Raw genomic sequence first — 22,745 nt, 5'->3', positions numbered from 1 at the left:
ATCTTATATAATCTTATTTTTGTCACTTTAATTCAACTTTGGCGTTACTCTTACTTATACTCTTAAATTCTACTTTTATTTTCAATTAAAATAATGAGAGAATTCTTGACTGAGGGCGACCTTCCTGACGCACGTGAAAGGTTACCCGGCAAATGCAAAGAGGAGACAGGAACTCAACGTTGCGGTAAAATTAGATTGACGAATTTCAGTTTTCCTTCCATTGCAGGGAGTGAAATTGACTGTAAGTAATGTAACAGAGTATATTTGACTATGTGTCGTGTTTTGATTCGGAATGGTGTTTGGCTTTGCCATTCTAGGCTGTGTGTGTGAGACAAATACAGAGCCCAGTTGCCAGTCAACTGTTTAAGCATTTTATTTTTAGGGCCTATGCAGCTAGGGCCTGCATGATTTTACATCATTGTACATGGTGTACAAATGGCCTAGGCCTAGTCACGAATGGGCATGCCATAAGCCTTATCGCAAATACTGCATGAATGATTTTGCCCCATTTTGCCCTCAGTGCCTTCTGCCCATGCATAATTTGCGAATGTTAAAAACCATGAAAACTATGGCCGGCCGTGGCTGGGGGAGGGGGGTGAGGGAAGAATTCCCCCCCCCCATTTTTTTCTCAAATATTATCACAGTGCATTTTTGTTCATGTGCCTAGCTTCATGGAATGGAAGGAATTCCATGCATAAGCCTTTTTCACATTTCATGTGCACATGCTCAGAAAAGACTTAACAGAGGGGAGCAAATTCATGACAACAACGTTGCGTAACGTTTGGCGATTGTTATTGTTGTGGACAGTTTGTTCCCATCTGGCTTTGTCCACTTCTTTATGCGGAGGCGCTAAAATCCACATGGCGCCGGAACGGGAAATTGGCTTATTTGTTGATGTGGCTAATTTTTTCCTACAAGTACAATTACCTAGGCTAGCCGTATGCATAAAAGTAGTAACATTAACATGATTAACATGCCCCAAAAAGTCACATTTAGCAGGGAAAATTGAAGTATTCACAAAGGAAACACTTTGAAGTTTTCAGATCAGTCCTATGCCATCAGACATGCGTTCATACGCAACGCACATGTGTTTCCAGACTATGGAGACAGGTCCCCCAATATGCATTTCCAGTGCACATGCATGCTCAGCCAATCACCTGTGTAAGGCCGTGAAATTCAAATAACCATAGGCCTTACTAGCTTATATCACAACTCTCTCCGATTGATTTGAAACTTCACAATCACACGCACTGTATCTTGCATGCAAAGTTTAGAGTTGATCGCAATTGGGCTTATGACCACTTTTACCAGGTAGCAGCTGAGTTCTTAGGGAAATCTACCCCATCTTAGTAGAGATGGTCCAAATAGCCCCCAGATCTGTGCAGTTCGTTGTCTGCTACGCTCCCAGGTGGGAGCACAGTGGACAACGAGCCCCTTTGTTGTAGGGGTAGGTCTAAATAATCTGGATCTTTGAGGGTTGAGTGCATTAGAGAGCATGCCTGCATGTAGGCTAGCCTAGGTTGGATGCCAGTCACGCTAGTGTTCATTGACATTAAGACTATGTCCAGGATATCAGTTCATAGTAGTGACAATTTTCACAACTTTTTTTTCTCAAACCTTTTCCTGATGGAGGTCTCCTGCAATCTGAGGTTAGCTGAGATTTTTTTAATTGAGGTGTTTTAATTTGACTTTCTGATTTTTGTATAACATGTAGAAAGTCTTGTAAAAATTTTGAGGACTACAAAAAAACAACCATGCCACCAAAGAGGAGACTTGCAGTGAAGAATGAGAAGAAATCTGCATTGCAAGCAAACGGCGAACCTACACCTCCAAAGAAAGCCAAGGGTATGGTAATTGGTGATAGTAATTTCAGTGTTAAATGTTCTTGACACAGTGTATGGTTACATATATGCAAAGTATTCACATATATTTTGGTTATCTGCTTAATTTAACCCTTTCCCATTCACAGTTCCTCCCACCCTCGCCCACCGCTCCTACAGAACCCAAGAGGGTCATGTCCTGACCCTAGGTCAGGGAGATGTGGGCCAGCTAGGATTGGGGGAGGACATCTACGAGAGGAAGAAGCCCACACTGGTCCCCCTGCCAGACGGTGCCCAGGGGAAGATAGTGGAGGCCATTGCCGGGGGTATGCACACGGTCTGCCTAACCAATGCTGGGGAGGTGAGTTGTGTGTTCATGTTCCAGTTCACCTTGTTTGCCTCATCTTATGGCTAAAAGGCAAGTTACTTGAAACGTACATTAAGATTGTTACAGGCAGTTAAAAATGCCGACAAATTTAGGCAGCCATGTGCGATAATTCAAGCCTATCAAAATTCTTTACCTGCTTCTCAGCGTTATGTTCGTTGTAATTTTTACTTGGTGGAACGTTGAAAGTTTTGGGGGAAAACTTGTTTGTTTGTTGTTTTTACTTATGATGTTGACGAGTAGTTTTTGAGATTCCATTTATTTTAACGTTTAGTTCCTGCAGCATACATGTACCTTAATAAGCTCCAAGATATACCAGGATAATACCAGCATTGTCTCATCTTGCCAACTTTCCAATTTGGATGGACAGATTTTGCTCCTTCAAAATTCACAAGCCCCGTTTGTTACATAAATCTTTAACGCTTGAGAACAATTCTTCGTATTTCCTTCCAAAATACTGGTTGCAGTGGAAACATGGCCTCATAATTCTAGTAACAACTGACGTCAGTTTCAAACATTTTCCCGGGAGAGAACAAGCAGTTTTTTTAAGCTTGGCTGGGAAAGAACAGGCATATATTTCAATCCTCGATGAAACCCTGAATGCATCTGTGAAGCAAAATAATGATTGTCTGATGTACCCTCCAGAGGACTAAGTGACCGACACGATCCACTTGTTTGATTTGTGTCTCTTCTTGTACACTGCCCCAGATCTACACTTTTGGCTGCAATGATGAAGGAGCTCTAGGTCACGACACAAGCGAGGAAGGGTCAGAGTTCCAAGCCCTTAAAGTTGACCTGGCTGAGAAGGTCGTTCAGGTCAGCTGTGGAGATTCACACACTGCTGCACTGACAGAAGATGGCAAAGCCTACATGTGGGGAACGTTCAGGGTAAGGGGTTAGGTCAGGAAGTAATGTTATCAAATATACCAGGATTGATTAGCATCTTAAAGGTTTTAATAGCATTTTTTTAATATTATTCATCACTGATCCCAACCCCAAGACCTTCCCCCCCAACACTGATTCTTCCGAAATCTAATGACATGCAGTAAACCAAAAACGTTTGTTTAGACACTTAAGCTGGAACATCAGAGTAATTAAAAGCTGGGGTCTAAGATTGGGAACTTTTAAAACCACAGGAAAGCAGGTTTTCAGTTTGACTGTTCCAGAGTAGGTGGCTTCAGTAGTGGTATTTGTTAGGTCGATGATCAAATCACTCAAATTTATCCCTGTGTAAATGTGCATGTGTGTGGCGAATAAACATGCCTCCTCTTGAAACTTGTTTATTTTGAAGGATGCCAACGGTCCTTTTGGGTTGACATCAGGTGGTACCACAGAGAAACTCCCCTATCAGATTCCTCTTAAAGACACTGTCGTCAAGATCTCCTCAGGGAATGACCACCTGTGCCTACTGACATCAGAGGGCGAGATTTATTCCCTGGGCTGTGGCGAGCAGGGCCAGTTAGGAAGGATAGCAGAAATCTTTGCCCTACGAGGAGGAAGAAAAGGAACTGGTAAGAAAATTATGGGGGTAGGGTGAAATTTACACTTCACAGTGTTGTTACAGGCCGTGCAGGACCAGTGATGTTGAGAAAGAAATGTTTGTTTAAAAAAAAAAACTATTCAAGAGTCAAGTGTGACCTATGAGTTGTGTGTACATTGGTGCTCGTTAAAATTCTATGTTTGGTTCCCAGTTTCCGTGATGTTCTTTTTCACACGATCAACCTTGTAGGTATTCTTCACGAGCCCACCCTCGTACACTGCAGGAGAATACGCGGCCATGGCAAGGTTCTATTTGACGATATTTGGTGCACGGCCTACGGTACGTTTGCTAGTATGAAAGGTGGCGGCATCTACAGCTGGGGTCTGAACAACTACCACCAGCTAGGTAACCAAATGTCATCACTTCCTCTAAGCTATTTCCAACCATTTGTTCCTTCTCTAGGCAGATATTGACTGAAGGGTGGAAATTTACGTTTAATTTGAAAAAACTTTCCCATGCCATTTTAACATTTCAGGGTGTTAACGTCCCACCCAAACCATGGTGTCATTGAAGTCTCTAAACACAACAAATTGTGTACAATGTAAATGGTTGAGACCAATTCCCAGTGACAAATTGATGGTATTCTTTTGATGTGACCGAGCAGTAAAGTGTTCTGAAAATCACATTACATTTTACAAGCATTGTTTACAATACAACTGAATGCCAGATCGTGTCAATCAAAACGTCAAACCTCTAAATGGGGCAGTTCCATCTAAACGTTTGGGAAAATCTGTCAACGGATTCTAAGCTTTTTCCTTTTAAATGTTTTAACGTGTAAACGTCCCACCCTCGATATGAATTCCTAATCGGTTGATCCCGTCCATTCAGAAGTAAACCATGTGTCATTCTGATTAACCACTTGCCTCCGGGGTGCTCAGTACCGGAGACGTTGGCTTCATATGCATAGCCGGGGTGCCTGAAATTGGCCTTGTAACAAAAGACCGTAATCGGAACAAAAGATCAAGCTGCTGGGATTTGCTATCATTTTTCAGTTGGCATCAGCAGCGGTAATCCGTCATTGTTTTGAAACAGTATACCACTGTTTGTGGCATTCAGTGCCAGCGGATTATCAGCGGGGACAAAAGCACTCCAGTGATGAGCGATACCGTACCGCTGCACACTAATCCGGCCGCATTTGAAAAGACGCCACTGCCGTTCAGTAACGCACTGGGCCAATATCAGGAACAATGGAAATTGCACAACACTGCACCACCTGGGCTGTCTTTACTAGGCGGCAGGCCTGGTGGAAATACTCGGGCGTCAATGGAGGTTGCCTGTCAGATTAGAGTAGCCACCAGACAATCATTTGTGTGGATGTAAACGTCTAGTAAATGAAGTTTAAATCATGAACAGTGAAGTATTTAAATCATTGCATGTGGTGTAAGTTTCCAGCAATATCAGACATGTTTTCCCACAAACAGGAGAGGCACTTGTGTTCAGAGGTCTCATAAGTTTTTGTTTCTTTCAGGCTTTGAGGACACCAAGTCTTGGTTTATGCCGGAGCAAGTCAAGGCCTTCTCGCATCTGACCGTCAAAGATATCCGAGGAGGGCAGCACCACACCCTTATCCTAGACACCAGAGGTAGAGAAAAGCCCCCCGTCTGTGTCGTTCTCCCCCACCCAGTAAAGTGAAACATCAGTTTCTTGGCTCTGCTCAGCACGGCACTATGCATTTAGGATCAGAACTCTGTGTTTACATCCCCAAATAGTGGAATATTTTGTTCACAGGCAATACACGTACACCTACAGGTCTGTGCTAAGCTGTAAAAATATGCTTACTGTTAGTGCAGATTTTGTCTGCTGTCTTATGAGGGAAGATTTTTCCAGACAGTAAGCAGAGCGTTGAATTTGCACGTGGTTTTGCATGATATTGAAAATGTCAGGCCCGCTCAGCCCCAGTCATGAAAACCTTACATGGGGCTATGTTTTTTTCTTGAAACTTCAGAAAGTTCCGAGCTTTCATGTTGTATCCAAAACATTGTTTTGTTTTTTTCACTTTGTCCGTGGCATCAGGTAAAGTGTACTCAATCGGCCGCACTGACTACGGTAGGCTGGGTCTCGGTGACGAATGCAAGGAGAGCTATAAGCCGGCTCAAGTCGCTGTGCTGGACGCAGAGGAGGTTGTGACCATCGGATGCGGCTCCAGCATGAGCATCTGTACAACGAAGAAGGGTGAGAAAATCTCCTTCCTATGCCCACCCCATCCTGCCTTCCCCCTCTGCAGGGAAAGGAATAACTCTTTTGCCACATTCGCAGCTTTCTCAGTGTTTCATATCGCCATTTTGGAGTTCAGTTTTCCTCTGTGTTTTTTCACTCATCTTTCCATGATTTCAAATTTTTTCAGGATCACCATTCCGGACTGTAAAATCTCAGTCTTACTGACCACTAAAGTTGTCTCTTCATCTTAGACAAGTTGTCCGTTCACCTGAGACAAATCTTATTTGAATGCCTAAAAATGGTACTGGTCACAGGGACATACACTCGGACATTACGAATCGCAAACAGCACATTTGTAATTCAGATCAATTTCATTGTTTCACAAGCTAATTCAGAAGTTGCAAAACGAACCATTTTCTGGGATTCGATCTCAGTCAGGGAATAGGTGGCTGCATTCACCAACAAAAATTTATGGATGATACTTTCCCGAAATACTGAGCCCATTATTATTTTCTTGTTGTGGGTCAGGTGATGTGTATTCTTGGGGGATGGGGAGCAATCTCCAGCTGGGTACCGGCGAAGAAGATGACGAGCCATCACCGGTTCGTGTCAGAAGCAAGCAACTAGAAAATCGCAAGGCTGTTACCGCCTTAGCAGGAGGGCAGCATACTGTCATTCTGGCTTGCGATTCATAAAAGGTACATTGATTTTTTTTTTTTTTAATTGGGACTGATGTAAGTACCCTCTGGAAAAAGAATGTCAGCCATGGAAGCTTCCCTTGAGATTGTTTGGTATGAAACATGACTGAACACCTGCTAGCATTAGGATCAAGGTTACTTTTTGCTATTATAATACGGGGAGGGGCTGGAATAAGTTGTTCTTTGTCATTATTACACTCGGGCACGAGCATTGTCTTGCGATTGTAAATGTTGATTTTTAAGAATGAAACCTTTCTTGAGCGGGGTTATTTATCTTCTTTGTGCTGTCTTGTCTTTGAAGTTCTTTGTTCTTCAGCCTGCTTATGTGGTCTATTTCAGCATCCTCTTAAACCTCGCGCTAGTGTACATGGAAGTAAACCTTTTGGAATTGTAGCTATGCAATAAATTTCAAGCAGAGTATGACTTTTATTAAATACACTTACCAGAAATTTACAAGATAAAGTGACTGTCTTCTTATGACCTAGTGCCTTGTCATTGGATGATCTGTGCTGTTTGAACTCAGAAGTCCACATTTCGATTCCACCTGATGGATGATGTGAAGCCCTCGATGTTGCATTCCAAGGCAAATCCAGCTATTTAATTGATGGCCAAACCACTGTACAGGGGACTGTCACACATACTTTGTGTATCCGATGGACAGACTGGGTCAGCCAGTCTCGAGTTCAAAAAATATGCATTTGAACCTTTTATACTTTTACGCTTGGCGAATCAATTCACAATGACAGGAAAATGTCAGGGTGTGAAGCTGTGGCCATGTTTATTTTTTGTTCTTGTACACGTCAATTCTGCAAGAAATTTTAATGCTTTTCAATTAGCGTCATTAAAATTAAAAAACCTTTGGACCTAAACTCAATACATGAACATTGAAATTTCATGCTTAAACTTGTAGACCAAACTAAGATCTTGCAATCAAGTCTACAGTTTCTGATGTGATCAGACTTGGGCAAAGCAGTCTGTTCTCAGAAGCAAATTACAACTTTGTCTGCAAATTGATAGCAAGGAAGTGTTTCAGACAACTGAAAATGTCTTCCAGTCTCACTTTAGTCCAAAGGTTTTCATTATCTTTTAATGGTCTTGTGGTGGTGTATTGTCCGTTCATGGAAGTCGTGTTTTACCATTTTGATATCACTGATTAAAATCAAATGTGTACGTACTTATTTATAAAGTACACTTGTGGATTCATTTTGTCATGGTGCGTCATGTCCTGAGTATGACAAGCAGAAGTAGATTATGGGCCCCCGAGTTGGACCAACAGAGGGCACAATTTTCCTATGAACGACTATGAAATGCATGCGTCACTGTTGCATCGCAACCAGCAAAATGAACACTCCTGACCAAGCTGGCTCTGTTCGACCAATGAGGGGGTTCTTCTGCTCAAGGCAGATACAACTTCAAAAAAACCAAACCAATCCGAAGTATTTAGTTTCAATATGGGTCAGTAGAAGTGCTTTATTAAACAGAAAAGGAAATTGCACCAGACAACTCTTGCATTGGTACAGGCAAACCAAAGTCATTGCAAAGCAGTACTAGAAACCAAGCAAATAAATACTTAAAACGTGCATAGTTTGAAGCAATACTTCAAAGATCGTTTGCAATAAGGCAGAATTTCCTCAAAACCATAAGTAATAAACATGTATACGTTCATATTTCACCTTTATGACATATTCAGCATTAAATAGTATATTTTCAGTTTTCATTGGCCAATACTAAAATTTCTTTGTACACTGGCATTCTACCGATGTAGACAAATCAGTTTCTTTCAATATACCATGAGCTGCCTCATTGCTTTTATCTAAAATTCTACACATCACTAATATACATCACACTAAGAAATTAAGGTTTTCTCCACGACACACTCATCAACTGTCAAAACTCTTATTCTTTCACGTTCAATTTCAGTTTTTAAGACGTGAGCTGCTCTTCCTTCAAACCACATCCTGCATGTCCAACCATGGAGGAAAGAATTTCGCCATGGCCCAACCAACCATTTTCCCATTTTAGTTCTCAAGGCCACTTCTAAAATATAAGTCTTATTGATCTCCTTTTGAACTGTGATTTCGCTTAGTAATTAAGAAAATGGTTTGTAAATAAAACAGTTTTGACCACTTACAGGACATTATTTCTACATTTTCTCGCTTTCTTTCTCCTCATTCTAAAAGAATATAATTTACAACTTTCTTCTCTGCATAGATATACTTTGTGCTTTTTTCAAGCTCGTCATTCAGTCCTTTTTGCAGCATGCATAAAACTGGCACACATCATTCCCCCCTCTCCCCAACATTCAAACTCATTACAGGTGCACCCTGCTCAACCTAAAGAGTCAATTACATTGTTGGCAGCAAGTTCTGTTGTGAATCATTTGACTCGAAATAAATTTTAATCAACTGATATAAACTGGACGTGAAATGCTATGTCCTCATAGAACATGCTCAGATGATTCGTACCGTCAACATTTGAAACGAAAACGAAGATCCACAAAAGTAAAACAAAATGCCAGCTCAAGTCAAACAAACGTATTAGTAACCTATATAAGACCACAATGAGAATTCTACTAGCACCAGTGTGACTTCCACAACCCTGCTTTTTTTTTTGGTCAAAGTCATAAACAGAGCTTTTGGGCACTTATCCCATTTATACGTAATTTACGTTAGTTCATTTCAATGACGAGTTGAAAACTTACGCGAACAGCTTTCATGAACATTGACAATTTTGTGCAATGCGACTACAAAATAAGCATTTAACGGTTGTTGGTCCCTACTTTGATGTGTGAAAAGTAGAGCACGATCCAAACTGTTGGCCAGGCTTTGCTTACAAGAAAAGCTTTCCAAAAGTGGCAATATGAAAGCACAGACAGGAATAGACAGTCTAGGAATGATCAAGGAATATTCAGTGCATGGTTTTTTTCTTTTTAGTGTTTCATTCACTCACATCTTCCAAGGCTTTTGTGCGATTGATCCAAACTGACTTAAAGACAAGCAGAGCTCTGAAGACACGTGGGAGGACGTGGGTTCAAGTCATCCAAGGTAATTTCATTCAGCAACTCTAGTGCTCACAGTTTGACAAGACTTGACCTTTGACCTCATCACCCCCCCCCCCAAAGGTCAGCCAAACAGAAAACAGATGACATTAACTGCCAATTTCAGAGGACTGTGACAAATTCCTCAATCATGACAGTCTCGTCTTCCACCACCGGGATCACCTCAGCCACGCCTGTGACCTCATCAATCCTGACCCTGAGGCCGATGACCTTGTGCAGTCTGGAGATCAGAGGGATCAGGACGTACAGGACAGTCGTCAGCAGCAGGCAGCCGGTGCAGATGTAGATGGCAACATCGTAAGAGTTGAAGGCATCGTACGTCCCACCTGCATAAGAAAAGAACAATGCAGGTAAACGTTACGTTTTCATTTCTTCCAGTGCATGCATTTGAGAGGGAAATGTCAGCATGCCATAGCGATATCAGTGTGGCAGCTGCAGGCAAGTTCTGGCAACAGCCCTTGGTGAACGCCCCTCAATTTTCCATGGTAACCTTGTCTACACAATGTATTCTGGGTACCAAGCAAAAAGTGGTTGGAAAAATGGTCCTCGTTTGCACATGCCATGCTGTTCATGAACTCCACGTTCACATCTCCCCACCCCAGCGAAACCTGCAACGCCCTGCAGGTGCACCGAAATGTACAATGTTCCATGTCGTAAACCGAGCCTATTTCTGTACAAAAGGGAAGCAGTGGAAGGCCTCACCTATGGCAAAGGCACTTGTGATGGTTCCCAACCCTCCAGCAAAGAGAATTAGGGTGTTGGATCCGCTGGTCTTACGTGGGCCAAAGATCTCCATGCCTACCGGGAACGGTAGCGCATTCATGGCCGCCCGCAGCAAGCCCATACCTGATCAGGTACCAATGAAAATTGAATATAAGCATTTCAAGGGGTATCAACTCGGTCACATCTCTTTCAATTATCAAATATCATGTATAGCTGATAATGTCAATTAAGAATTGATTACAAAAAAGAATGTATTGGAATAGCTGTGAATGAAAAAATAAATGAATGTACATGTGATATGCTGGATTCTTAGAGAAAACAGGTAGCAGCTTGTGAAGGGGATCGGGGATGCTAGTATAAGGAAATGAAGGAGTCAATGTGAAATTTCCCCCTCAATCAGATTTCTCCCTCCAATTTCATTAGTCTAGCCAAGCCACGCTGGTCTTCCAACCTCCTCTCTCTTTTGCTAAACCGCGATGTTTCACTAACGTTGCATCCCCTAAGCCAGAGCTCCCATCACAAGCTGCTGGGCGTGTGTTCTGTCGTGTGACTACATGCGCATTGGATTGTCTTCAAACAACATGGGTTATCAGAAGAAGCGACAGCTTATCCTGGCTTTCTGATTTTGAGCTCTCCAAAAACAACTGGAAAGTCGGATGGCTTGAAGTGCCCACACAGAATGCCAGGTCTCTTTGACTGGGAAGGAAAAAACAAAAACCAAAAAAAAAGAACAAAACAATTTTACCAGAGGTTCCTGCAGCTCTCCTGGGAAAAATCCTTGTTTTCCCTTATTGTTTCCCCTAAGAAGTCTTCAAACTTTCTGTATGAAATATTCCATGACATCTGAACCTAATCATAATAAAAGCAAGCTTTGTTTTAACATACGATTTTTTTCTTCTTTTTGCAGCAATATCATTAAGTTTCATGATCTTGGATGTGACAACAATGGCAACCACGAATACACTGGAGTGCCAATTTTGCCGGTTGCCAACTGGTCCAAAATTATTCCCAACTTTCACTGTCTCTGGTTCCTCCCTCCCCCACAGGAAATTTCCACAGGATTTTCATTGCCGCAGGAGCCCTGAAATGAAACCTCAGTGGTCCTGGTGATTCACGTGATCCATGCCTGGTTAGGGCACAGCTGTGACGAGGCAGCTTAGCCATTGATCGCCATCTGCAAATGAGGGACTGCAGACCCATGACGAGGCTAGCATAACGTGATGTAACACCAGGTGGGAGAGGCAAGCCAATCAAATTAAACAGGTCATTCTGGCTGGTTCAGACGTGGTATGTATGCAAAGAATGGAACATTGTGAAGCTTTATATGGACAGCTGTCTTCCCCAAAACTGCAGCAGACTTCAAATGCTTGAAAATAATGACCTTCAAAATCATAAAATCATTAAAATCATAATCTGTGTAAAAGACAAAAAAATCAGGTGAAACTTTTAGATCTCAAACATTGTACATAATTGCTTGACTGAGACACACAGAAATGTAACATCGTCCCTCTTTGCATACATCGTCGGCTTGAACCAGCCCGGTAGAGTGCAGATCTTTCTCGATGTGTTCTCTTCAGTGTTTCTGCCTGGTGTTACAATCTCGTTATAGGGGCTAGCCATCATCATTTTTACATTCCCATTCATAAATACCTTTCTGACGTTTTACTTTTCCGACAGTTGCAATGCCATGTCAATATTTGTTTTTTATCCCCCCTCAAAAAATTTGCACTAATGTGCGAACTTTTTCAACAGACATTTTTTAAAAACTTTCAACATGACATTTGAGGAACATTTGAGGTTTGCAATGCTTGCAAAACAAAATACAAAATTCCCAACAGGTATTTATGAATTGTTTTTTGTTTAAAGAGATTCCAATGTCATGTTTTAAAAAAAAAAAAGTGTGGATGGCGTAATGTTTTGACGAGCAAAAAGTATCAGCCATGGGCCTTATTTATATTATTATTTTCAATTAGAAATCAATTTTACAGCAGTCACAAGAGGCCACGGTATCTCAAAAGTATCAAAACGGAAATCTTCCACACTCATCATCCCATTACGTCATCCAAACGTACATGTGTGTCTATTCAGTTATGTTCTGAGTGAGTGAAAGTGCTGTCCAGTATCTCAGTTGCTTCCCAAGAGCAGGGTCTGTGCATGTGTGTGTGTGTGTGTGTGTCATGAACGAGTTTGGTCCTGTACAATCTGGTTGGTTCCGGATCAATCCAGGTGTCTCCCGTGTGTACGTACCTACTCCAATTACACACAATACAGAGAAAGATGGAACAAATGCACATGACAGCGTGATGAGCGTGGATGCCAGCGACAACACCGCCATCAAGTGCGCTTTGCGGAAAGGCAATTTATCGACAAAAATGGCAAAGACCAGCTTGCAGCCGGCCTCAGAGGCGGCGGCAATGGTCAATAGCGTGGAGCCTTGGTTGCTGCTGTAGCCCAGGCTAGTGGCATAGCTCACCTGGAAATCACAAACAGAGGGACAGTTTAATAGTGACTTTTTTCAAACCCCGTCATCGGACCTTTTCTTAGATCTTAGATGCGGTCTCTGCTTACTCCGTGTGCTCTGGTTATTAAGTTCATTTGTCTCAGTGCCACTTTCTGTGAACAATCCTCCAGGGGAAGGTGTTCTGTGCCTCAACCTGTTTAGAAAGTCGGTACTACATGCAGGCATCTCAGATACATATTTGAGCAGTGTGGTCATAAATATGAATGCCTTTGGCTAGAAATAACACATGAACCTATGGAAGCCACTAGGGTAAGTGGCTTCAAGTCATAGTCACATCATTTCTAATTGCTCTGGGCAGGGCAGTAGAGGGCATCTTCTTATAAGGGCACACCACCTGCTGAACACATCCGTTCACCCACATGTACATTAAGCACCGTCGATAGATCAATATTATTGATATGGGTTTGATATCGATATCGCTGATGTTAGTTATTTGATAATATCGATCTATCGAAAATATTGGATTTTGGAGAAGCATCGAAACTTCGAAAACATCAATATTGAAAAAATATATCGAAAACACCGCTACTGAGGAACGAACGTTATTAAAAAAATACAAAAGCGCAACGTAACATGACCATAATTTTTAATAAGCCATGGCATATGTTGTTGGTTCTCGCACTGAGTGAAAAATGTCCCTGTAGCTTATACTCTGGGCGATATTGACGGTGCCTAACTTACATGCAAGTCAATTCGAGCTGTATGAGCAAAAGGTGGCATGCGCCTGTTACCACTTTTTAACTGAATGTGCACAAATCCCCAGCATATTTCAAATCACAGAAGAACACCCTCACAAGTACAGTGCATACATAAATCCTATCAGAACTTGACACTTGTGCTGTGTCCGAAAGTTATGGCTGGGGCTGTGAAAATAACATGTCTGCCAATGGACCTCCATCATGGGGTAGCCATCTTGCTTTTCCACCATTCAAAGCAATGTAACCAAACTGAGGCTGGAAGGAAAAAGTGTCAGCTCCCTTTTATCAATATGTGATCATCACAACGGTCTATGGCAACCACTGGCTAAACAGCTGCAGCTACACCGCTCAGATGCACATGTTACTCCCAGCCCGACAGCCAGTTCATTCGGACAAAGTCTCACTGTTCAATGCAGAAGCAGCCATTACCAACAGAGTCCAACAATCAATATAAACCTCCAGTGTCTTTCCCATAACACAGGAAAGTAAGTTGGTTCCGACGTATCAGCCTGACGTTTTGGGCATACAGGAAATGTTTACATGTATGCCGATATGCTATCTCAAATGTAGAGACAGCCTGAAATTCATGCTGATGAACGAGGCCTTACTTCCCTGTAAACGTATGCTTCAATGTAGCTTTCAACTTGTCTACTAAACTTTGACCATGTCCGAAACTGGCTTCCAGAGCTGGCTAGGTCTATTGTCTGCGCATCTGCACGTATTTCCAATGGAGTGAAGACCTAGACCTAGTTCTAGAAAACAGATTCAGATGCAGCCTTAACAGTGTGTTTGCACTGTAAGCCTTCTCAAATTCCAATAAGTTGACTTACAAGATTCACATTGTAAAAACCCATGCTGACGTAGGACACCAGATTGGCCAAGCCAAAGAGCCATGCCTCTGGCATGAACAAAATGCGCTTCTCTTTGAGCCCCGCCCACTTGATTTCCTCCTTGTTATTCCTTGTCTGTCTGGCTTTCTTCCTGTCAGACTTCAGTTTGCCATCAGCGATCTCGGCGTCGTGGGCATTCTTGGTGTCGGGAGATTTTTTAGTGTCATCAAACTGAGGAGGTGGAGGCGCCATGCCCATGGGAAGGGTGGAGGGAAGGCAGACAAGCAGAATGACGGCAGCGGAGATACGGCAGGTTTGCCGCCAACCCCACAAATCGATTAAGGCAGTCAAGATTGGCGTCCAGGCAAAAACACCTGGAACGGTTGAAAAAAAAAAGATGTAACTTGAAACATGTGTCAAACTATCAGCCTGTCTTGAAATGAGGGAGTTACCCGCTCTGACAAGACATACCCCTCTATCAGCAAAGAAAAGACAAGACGTTGGGAAGTTATGCAACCAGGCTCATGGATACACCTGGTGTAAGACCCGTGCATTCTAACAGGACTTGATTGCACCTGATCACCACAAAAATGAGCTGAAATTCGGGATTTTCAAAATTGAGATACTGGTATTTTTCAATTCACCAGAAACAGAGCTTTTTAGTGGTATGCACATGGAACACTTAAGGGTAAAAGTATTTATAGGTGACAATGTGACATTATTCTAACAGCTTTGCGTCCAACATTTCAGAACAGGCATGAATAATGCTATCATCAAAATTGCTAAGAATGACGTTTTTAAATATACAATCCTGCGATATTTGGAATTAAATAAGAGACAGGTTACTCCTTCCAAATATTACACAACCGCAAACTTGACTTCCACCTCAATATTTGACTTTGAACCGTCAAAATTGGAAAGAGTGGAAGGGGACTCAACGTTCATTTTGTCATGACAGGTCACATACTGTATGTTCATGTACACTGTCTTACCTACCAAATGCCCGAGCCGATGTAAAAACAATGCATCTTAAAATGTTATAACCTCTTGTTCCTGCATGCCAAAGATAACCCTGAACCCCACTAATGCAACATCTTACAAATACTAAAAATAAGGAGACATTCAGATTTCAAATCTTGGTATTCTTTGTTGTTCATTCCCTTATAAATACAAGGCCTGTATTATACAGGGAATAGCAAATACTTATTCCTATTCATAAGTACCTTATGAGTCAAAGAGTCAAAATAAGTTTTGAAAAATCTAACAAATTGGTTTGATAATTTTACTTCATTCAAGAAAAAACCTCCCCTTTAGCCGTGTATACAGGCTGTGTGTTAGTTCTGAGGACAAATAAAAATGATGTACACAAGAGAACAACTGCATGAGGACCTGTGTCAAAGTCCTTGGAAGGTTGTTAAGTACAAACCTTATGAGATCAAGACTTGCATAAATTTGCATACAAATGAGGTTAAGCACAAACCTTAAGAGATCAAGACTCGCATAAATTTGCATAAAAATGAGGTTGTTAAGTACAAACCTTAAGAGATCAAGACTCACATAAATTTGCATACAACTGTTTCAAAAAAGTTTAAAACTTTTAGGTTTTCTGCTGGCAAACTGGATTCACAAATTGTTTCTATTATTGTAAGCAACAGGTGCAAATGTGACCATGACGGCCTTACATTTGATTGGCATACCTGCAGTGGAACCTGTGAGGATCAGGAAGGACACTCGACCGCAATAACTTGGGAAGCGACTCAGCAACAGGTCCAGCGAGGACTTGAAGACCAGGCCTGTCCCCACGCCGTACAAGACGCCGAACGTGAAGAAGAGATAGAAGAGCTGAGGTACCAGGGAGGAGGTGACCACGGAGACGGAGCAGCAGATGACACCAATGATGCAGATGGAGCGGTTGGAGAAGCGACGCCGGAGGCAGTCCTTGAAAGGGGTGACCAAAGAGGTGATGATGAAGGCAAGTGACCCCACCCAACCTGTGTGCATGATACGAACAAAAAGGGGGGGGGTGTGGGATAGAAACGGGGAATAGGAAGAAAAAAAATCAAAATCTGTCACACTTGGGTGGAACAAGCCATGCCTTTGCATGGGGTTTAATGTTTGTCAATCATTCACAGAAACTGTGTTAATACATTATTAGTCATTGCAGTCTGGCAGACATGTACGCATACATGTATGTACATGTTTGCATGCAAAATGCAAATTTATGTAAAACTCAAATTTGTTAGTGGAATGCACACCAATTGGAATCTACTATACCGGTATACCACCATTTACCTAAATGGATGTCAAAACTATCGCTTTCAAGCTGGAGATAAGCAGTGTAATCTTTGTGCATCCATCCAATTTATTTGTCCCGGTCCCACAACAATGAAAATGTGTTTGGCCCAGCAGAGAATAAGTGAAGTAGGATGAGAGGAATAACATTTCAGTTTGGGATTGTGATTCAAAATTGTTAGATACATGTACGTCCAACTTTGCAGCAGTCAAGGCGATTGCTGAGGGCAAGAGGTACATGAACAAGTACTTCTTTGTCCTTCCAAAGACCATCAACATTACACCACCACCCTTTTTTTGGGGGGGGGGGAGGGGTTGCTGTCTATTCCTGCGCTGAGATTGATTGAGATGAAGTTTGACTGATGAACAAGACAACTGGTTTTGACAGCTGGATTTGCATTTTGTTCATGCGCAAAATTTTTCCTGACCCACTCAGACAAGCATAAAAAATGTAAGAAGCATACATGTTGGGACACCGTTAACATAAAAAGACATCATGGCAGATGGAGGGATGGCAAAAAAAAGCAAAAAAAAAAAAAAACATATGAGCACACCGAACAGAAACAAGACAGACATCACTGCGAACAACCAACATACAGATTGCTTTGTTTTTGTGTTTTTTTTTCCAGCAGAAAACAAACAGCAATTACTGCAATTCCCTTTTTTTCAACAGAGTTCAAACTTTGCTGATTTCAAGCATAACACACAGGTTACCATTGTTGACAGAAGTTTGTGCATTCATTTTTGACAACTGACACTACATGGACATGTGAATAAGACACTGTGAAACATACAACAACAGATTTTGGGCATGTATGAATGGTCTGAATGAAATTCTGCAAAACGGCCTTTTCAACTGATTTGCATTTTAATTTATGCATCATAAACAAGGCAATCACACACAAAAAAAACAGCTATAAAGTTGGAACAGGACAGACAAACTTGCCAACGGATAGTTCAATAATCTTTGTATAATGAGTAAATTTGATTAACAGATTTTAAAAAAGAAGAAAATTGTGAATATTTCATTCAAAAGAGATTGAACATCATGAATAAAGTGTGTATGTGTACAAATGAGTGCATTATTCTCTGTTCTCATTCAAATTCTTCTTAAAAAAACATTTGGGCATTAACAATGTAAAAGTATCCATGAATGTTGTTCACTTCCTTTTTTAAAATTGATATTTTTGTTTAATGGGGTTACCTTTGGTAACCACAAACTCAGCTGATAGCATGTATTTCAATGAAAAGATAAAAAAACTTGGAAAAAAAACTCCAGCAGGTTGACTTTTTGCTACCTTGGGAGAGAACACAGTTGTTAAAAAAGGCAAGTTGTCATCATCAAATAGGCAAAATTTCACAAAGTTGATTTTCACTTTCAAGGAGAGGATTGTTAGAATCTGTTTGTCTGGTACATTCAGACCTGAATGGATGAACAATACAGCACACAAAAAAATGGGGAAAATAATTTTTAAAAAGTAAAAAAACAAAAAAAAATCATGGTGTTTACAGCATACTGATGTATCACGCTTCAGACTCGGCCACGATTGCAGGGGCTTGCATGATCTTGGAGTTGATGTAAAGTGCCACATTGGAGGAGTGTTGTGATGTAGGTGGTGATGTTGTAACATCACGGAAGAGCTGCGAGGCACGACATGACGAGGGAGACGTCACGTAGAAGATCAGCATGTTTTAGCCTTCTGTCTTCAAAATCTAGGCTGCACCTTTAAACATCTGGATCAGACAGCCATCAGCACCTTGCCTTCCGCCCGGGCATCCACTCATCAGCCACTGCTCTACGAAAACAGTTTCCATGACAACGAGAGAGCCCACTGCGACAGTAATAGAGATACTCCAGTCCTCTCATCATGCCAGTCTGGCGAGCTCTGCCTCTATCGGTTCCATCGACGTGTGTGTTACACGTTCAAGTACTATAGGGGTGAAACACTCAAGTAAGATTTTGCAAAAATAATACCACAAAAAAGTATTTTCAGGGTCAAGTACTTATCTGTATTTATTTATCTTACCTTGGATCCTGTGGATAAAACTGGTAAGGAGAATGAACATGCAAGACTGAATTTCTGAAGGTACCAAGGGTAGCAGTGCCTACCATTGTTCTATTTTCTTTCTTATTGACCAGTTTTAAAACTGTAAAAATATCCCGTATGTTGCAGAAAAATTTCATTGCTGCAGGAGGGATGGGCTCTCTTTGTGTGAAGGGTGTAGCATGCCTACTTTAAACACGGGTAAAAATAAATATTAAAATTGACTGAGTGACATCTTTGGACTTTTCAATGCACTTTCTGGACTTTTTTTCCTTAATTTTTAGGTGTCATTTATGGGATTTCTTTAACAAAGCTGCATTTAGTTGCTTGGCTTGTGATGGTCACACTGTTTCACCTTGCTTGGCTTTTTAAGTTTAATTTAAACATTGGAGTTCTTAAACTTAAAGATTGTGTTTTGCACAGACTGGAATAACTGGCAACCTAGACAAGTTAAGCCTGGGTGCTGGCAAGGTGCCAAAGCTTTCCAAATTTCCATCAAGCCTTCAGGTCAGAAGGTCGTTTCCAGCCCAACATTCAATGCACTGGCAGCAAAATGAAACCTGGGCTGGCTTACACCCCCCCCCTTTCTGCAGGTAGACAAGGTCCTACATGTAGCTTTTAGCGAGGAACGGATAAACAAGTGTAGCTGCAGCCAGCCCCATAAATTTGAATACAAAGAGCTTCTATAGGAGATTCAACAATGGGATTGTATAGATGACCTTTATTTACGCCAGACTGGGGGTTTCAATTACCATGTTTCACAACAGCTGCCAACATGCATCAGTGACATGGTTCCCCAACCCATGAAATTGATTTTTGAGGCATAAGAAAAGATGATTTGCAAATTCAGTTTGGATGAATTTACAACTTCACACATGAGGTACATGTATAAATATACATGTACATGTACCTGCAACATTTATACTAATGGGTCCAAAAAGCCTTTTGTGTGCTCGTCAATGTAGTCAGCTTTTAGTGAAAATTCTTGAAGGTATGCATAAAGGTGAAGGCAGATGTTGATTTCGTAAGTTTATATATAGTCTCTTCAACATTTTGTAACAAGGTCCACTGCTCATCATACATGTATGTAGTTTCCAAGTAACTGCTTTTACGCAATCTGTCATTTAAAACACATGTTCCCATCATCAACGGACCTGCCAGAACATGCGCAAAGTTTAAAATTCACCTTGGAAACATTTTGTATTTTTAAATTCATTCTTTCCATACTAAGTGTTTTGACAGAGTATCCATGGAGAATTGAGAGTGTTGGATTCCATGACCAATTTCAAACCCCACAATAAAAATTGGCCGTTTTCTAAATCTTTGTTAAAGAGACAGATTCCTTTGTCTCTTTATCATTCAGTTAATGCACTGGATATTAGTACAGGTTAGGCATTTCACAATAACAGGAAATTAGCCAGCCCCTGCCAGTGATCAGACCAACGCACAGCTGACTGTCATTACATGGGCACTTTTGGCACCCATTGTGTGCAGTGTACAAAGCGAAGCGTCTCACACAATGGGCAGATTTCATAATAGCTAAGGTTTTTTGGTTACCGAGCCCTGTTCTTTGATCCCATGTAAAAGTACCCACACTCAACTGAGAGTGATGGCTTCTGAATATTCCCTTCTTTATTTTCAACTGAATGCGAGATATTGTTCAGTTCTTTTGGGTGCAAGACGAGGTGGTAATTTGTGGTGATTTTCAAATTTCAGTGATTTCTGACAATTTTCTCTTAGAAGATGTCCAAAGTGGATGGCAAAGTTTTTTATTCTTTTAGGTATGTAACATTTTATTGTTCATGGTGGGTACTCATGTATGAACCTAACTCAAAATCAATAAGGGCCTACTTCAGGTTAAAATTGGAAATGATTTCTAAAATTCTTTGAGAATCAAGAAAATACAGTAAAAACAGGAAGCCAACTCTTATGGTCAGATAAATGGCAAATCTCCAAAATATTTATGATAAATGTAACTTAACATGAAGACAGTAAAATTACAAACTTGGGCAATTCATAGAGAGTTAACACTAGAATGATAAAACGAGCATAAAGGCAAGTTTTTATATTGGACAGTTTAAAAACAGCCATAACTTTGAATTATATTGTTGCAAATGTCAGTAATATATTTAGTATTCTGTATAAATTATGTTTCAATATTATACATTAATAAACATGATAAACATGGCTCTGCAAAAAGGTCAAGAAAGAAACACTTTCTGTGCTGATTTTGACTTCATAAACATAATGGGCAGCAGGCTGTACATATCTGTGTGTTTAAAAGATAAGACATCCCTGGACATGATAACCACTTGAAGTTCAATGCTGTTTACTGATAAAACGCGGCTAGAGATTGCATTAAGCCTCACCGCGAGAAACAGATTCCATGGTCTTCATTTATTACGGACAACATCCCAGGAACATGATTTACGATCTTGACAATGATTCCATTGTTTCATCTCAGAGCAGATTAGAAATTCCCAGGAATGTTTTCCTTGCGCCATAAAACCGTCACGGTAAAAGAAGAAAACCGAATAAGCCTAATAATACTCAGTATAAATTCAGTAAGGAAATATAATAAATGCGAAAACACTTCCTTGAACGACTTTCTCACCTGTTTCTGTGGCGCTACTATGGAATTCATCTTGCAGACTCACGAACAAGACACTGTAGCAACCCATCCAGCCGATGATGTTGAAAAACAAAATGCAGACGGCCCCTGTTAAAATCACACCACACTTCTGCCGCAAAAAAGACAAAACCTTGTTTTTAGCGTTCAGCAGTTTCCTGGTTCTCGTCATTGGGTGAAGATCTGAATCAATGCAGACTTTCTGATGGAGGTTATTGTTCTGATAATCTGGCATTTCGAGAAGGCGGTGTGCAGAGCCGGGATCATCTTGTGTCACTGCTGCAAGGGTGTAACTACCGGGATGATAATCTGTTGGCATCGGCGCTGAGTTGCTCTCCCCGTCACCAGCAGAGGACGGAGGAGGATTATCTACCGGGCCGGTGGTGGTGGAGTCCACCAACCGCTTCGACGATGGAGCACACATATTAAGCTTCACACGTTATATCTTGTTGAGAAAAAAAGCGATCGACTTTGAGTCAACGAAAGCTACAATTTCTTCTTTGCGCGGCAGTAAGGAATAACCAAACCCTAGAGCCAAACCGTCATTTCTTGTTTTAGGATCTACACAACGCTGCCAGCTCAGCTAGCTAGGTAGCTAGCTGCGCAAGCACAGCGCCGGTTTATTTAATGTTTACATATGATGGGATATATTGCGCACAGAGCACGTTTTTTTCCACGTGCGCCGGTGATTTTTCATAATTCATGATCACTGGTTCTCGTTTCTTTTGTGCGTTATCACGGGCATGCAACAACGACAACCATTCAAATTGAATAATTCATATTTAAGCGCGCAGTGGCTTTTGTGTGGCCGTCTGCGACCGCTCACAGCCGGTCCAAACTGGTTACGGCTAGCTTAATGGGGGACTCCCCCCCCCATTTCCAGAAGGTATAGCGTGAAGCACATTAAATTGATATTGATGAGAGGGAAGTATAATCATGGAGGTATAATGTAGGTGACTAAACAAACTGATCATTTTTACCAACTTGATTTCAAAATGCCCAGCTCAACTTGCCTTTTACCATTCAAGTTGGTTTACGCATCATCGAGCTGAAGCATCAAAGAGGACTAGACGGAATTCGTGCCGAGAGAAATAGAAACACTTTTATGTCGGAGTTTTTGAATAAATACCATGCCAAAGCAGCGGGATTAGAATGCAATTCTGGCTGCAGGCTCCTACGTCCGGCCAGAGACCGATAACTCTCGCCCTATGCATCGCGCCAGGTAACTTAATTGGCGGTCGGTGCACGAGCTGAGTTTTCCTTTTTACTTAAGGTACAAGTCAAGCCACCTCCAACAGCCAATAATTAAGTTTGTCCGCAGTGGTCCATATATCCGCTTTGCCTGTCCC

At 41.4% G+C, this 22,745-nt stretch overlaps 2 protein-coding genes across 4 annotated transcripts; one reads left to right on the top strand and one right to left on the bottom strand.

Annotated features, from left to right (window-relative positions):
- Positions 1 to 119: 119 nt before the first annotated feature.
- LOC147796082 (regulator of chromosome condensation-like) lies at positions 120 to 7,778 on the top strand. 2 transcript variants are annotated; one of them, XM_087148445.1, is made up of 10 exons: positions 120 to 241; positions 1,715 to 1,845; positions 1,970 to 2,181; positions 2,914 to 3,093; positions 3,497 to 3,716; positions 3,935 to 4,090; positions 5,214 to 5,327; positions 5,759 to 5,917; positions 6,431 to 6,600; positions 7,086 to 7,778. In XM_087148445.1, the coding sequence occupies exons 2-9, from the start codon at positions 1,755 to 1,757 to the stop codon at positions 6,595 to 6,597; spliced, it is 1,299 nt and encodes a 432-aa protein (XP_087004571.1). In that variant the 5' UTR covers positions 120 to 241; positions 1,715 to 1,754; the 3' UTR covers positions 6,598 to 6,600; positions 7,086 to 7,778. The 2 variants fall into 2 exon arrangements, with proteins under 2 accessions (XP_087004571.1, XP_087004570.1); XM_087148444.1 differs by having other exon boundaries at positions 6,431 to 7,778.
- A 261-nt stretch (positions 7,779 to 8,039) lies between these two features.
- Positions 8,040 to 21,980, bottom strand: LOC147796081 (monocarboxylate transporter 12-like). Of its 2 annotated transcripts, XM_087148443.1 has the most exons (7): positions 21,382 to 21,522; positions 18,233 to 18,653; positions 16,128 to 16,421; positions 14,431 to 14,804; positions 12,629 to 12,854; positions 10,361 to 10,504; positions 8,040 to 9,984 (listed from the first exon to the last, which is right to left on the bottom strand). In XM_087148443.1, exons 2-7 carry the CDS (start codon positions 18,351 to 18,353, stop codon positions 9,761 to 9,763), a joined length of 1,383 nt encoding a protein of 460 aa, XP_087004569.1. In that variant the 5' UTR covers positions 18,354 to 18,653; positions 21,382 to 21,522; the 3' UTR covers positions 8,040 to 9,760. The 2 variants fall into 2 exon arrangements, with proteins under 2 accessions (XP_087004569.1, XP_087004568.1); XM_087148442.1 differs by lacking the exon at positions 18,233 to 18,653 and having other exon boundaries at positions 21,382 to 21,980.
- Positions 21,981 to 22,745: the final 765 nt, after the last annotated feature.

The sequence above is a fragment of the Acanthaster planci genome, linkage group LG18, assembly GCF_054643075.1.
Source record: "Acanthaster planci isolate LZ-2023a linkage group LG18, COTS_SCS, whole genome shotgun sequence".
Taxonomy (NCBI): Eukaryota; Metazoa; Echinodermata; class Asteroidea; order Valvatida; family Acanthasteridae; genus Acanthaster; species Acanthaster planci.
Note: the sequence above shows the minus strand (reverse complement) of the source record. Positions and strands in the feature narration are given on the sequence as shown.

What these genes read in the sequence shown, in the direction of transcription:
- LOC147796082 (XM_087148445.1), top strand. Translation starts at nt 1,755, where the DNA reads ATGCCACCAAAGAGGAGACTTGCAGTGAAGAATGAGAAGAAATCTGCA. An exon ending in ACCTCCAAAGAAAGCCAAGG is followed by an intron (nt 1,846 to 1,969) that starts GTATGGTAATTG and finishes TCCCATTCACAG; the next exon opens with TTCCTCCCACCCTCGCCCAC. An exon ending in CATCTGTACAACGAAGAAGG is followed by an intron (nt 5,918 to 6,430) that starts GTGAGAAAATCT and finishes GTTGTGGGTCAG; the next exon opens with GTGATGTGTATTCTTGGGGG.
- LOC147796081 (XM_087148442.1), bottom strand. Translation starts at nt 21,820, where the DNA reads ATGTGTGCTCCATCGTCGAAGCGGTTGGTGGACTCCACCACCACCGGC. An exon ending in TAGTAGCGCCACAGAAACAG is followed by an intron (nt 16,422 to 21,381) that starts GTGAGAAAGTCG and finishes TCATGCACACAG; the next exon opens with GTTGGGTGGGGTCACTTGCC. An exon ending in CCTCACAGGTTCCACTGCAG is followed by an intron (nt 14,805 to 16,127) that starts GTATGCCAATCA and finishes CAACCGTTCCAG; the next exon opens with GTGTTTTTGCCTGGACGCCA.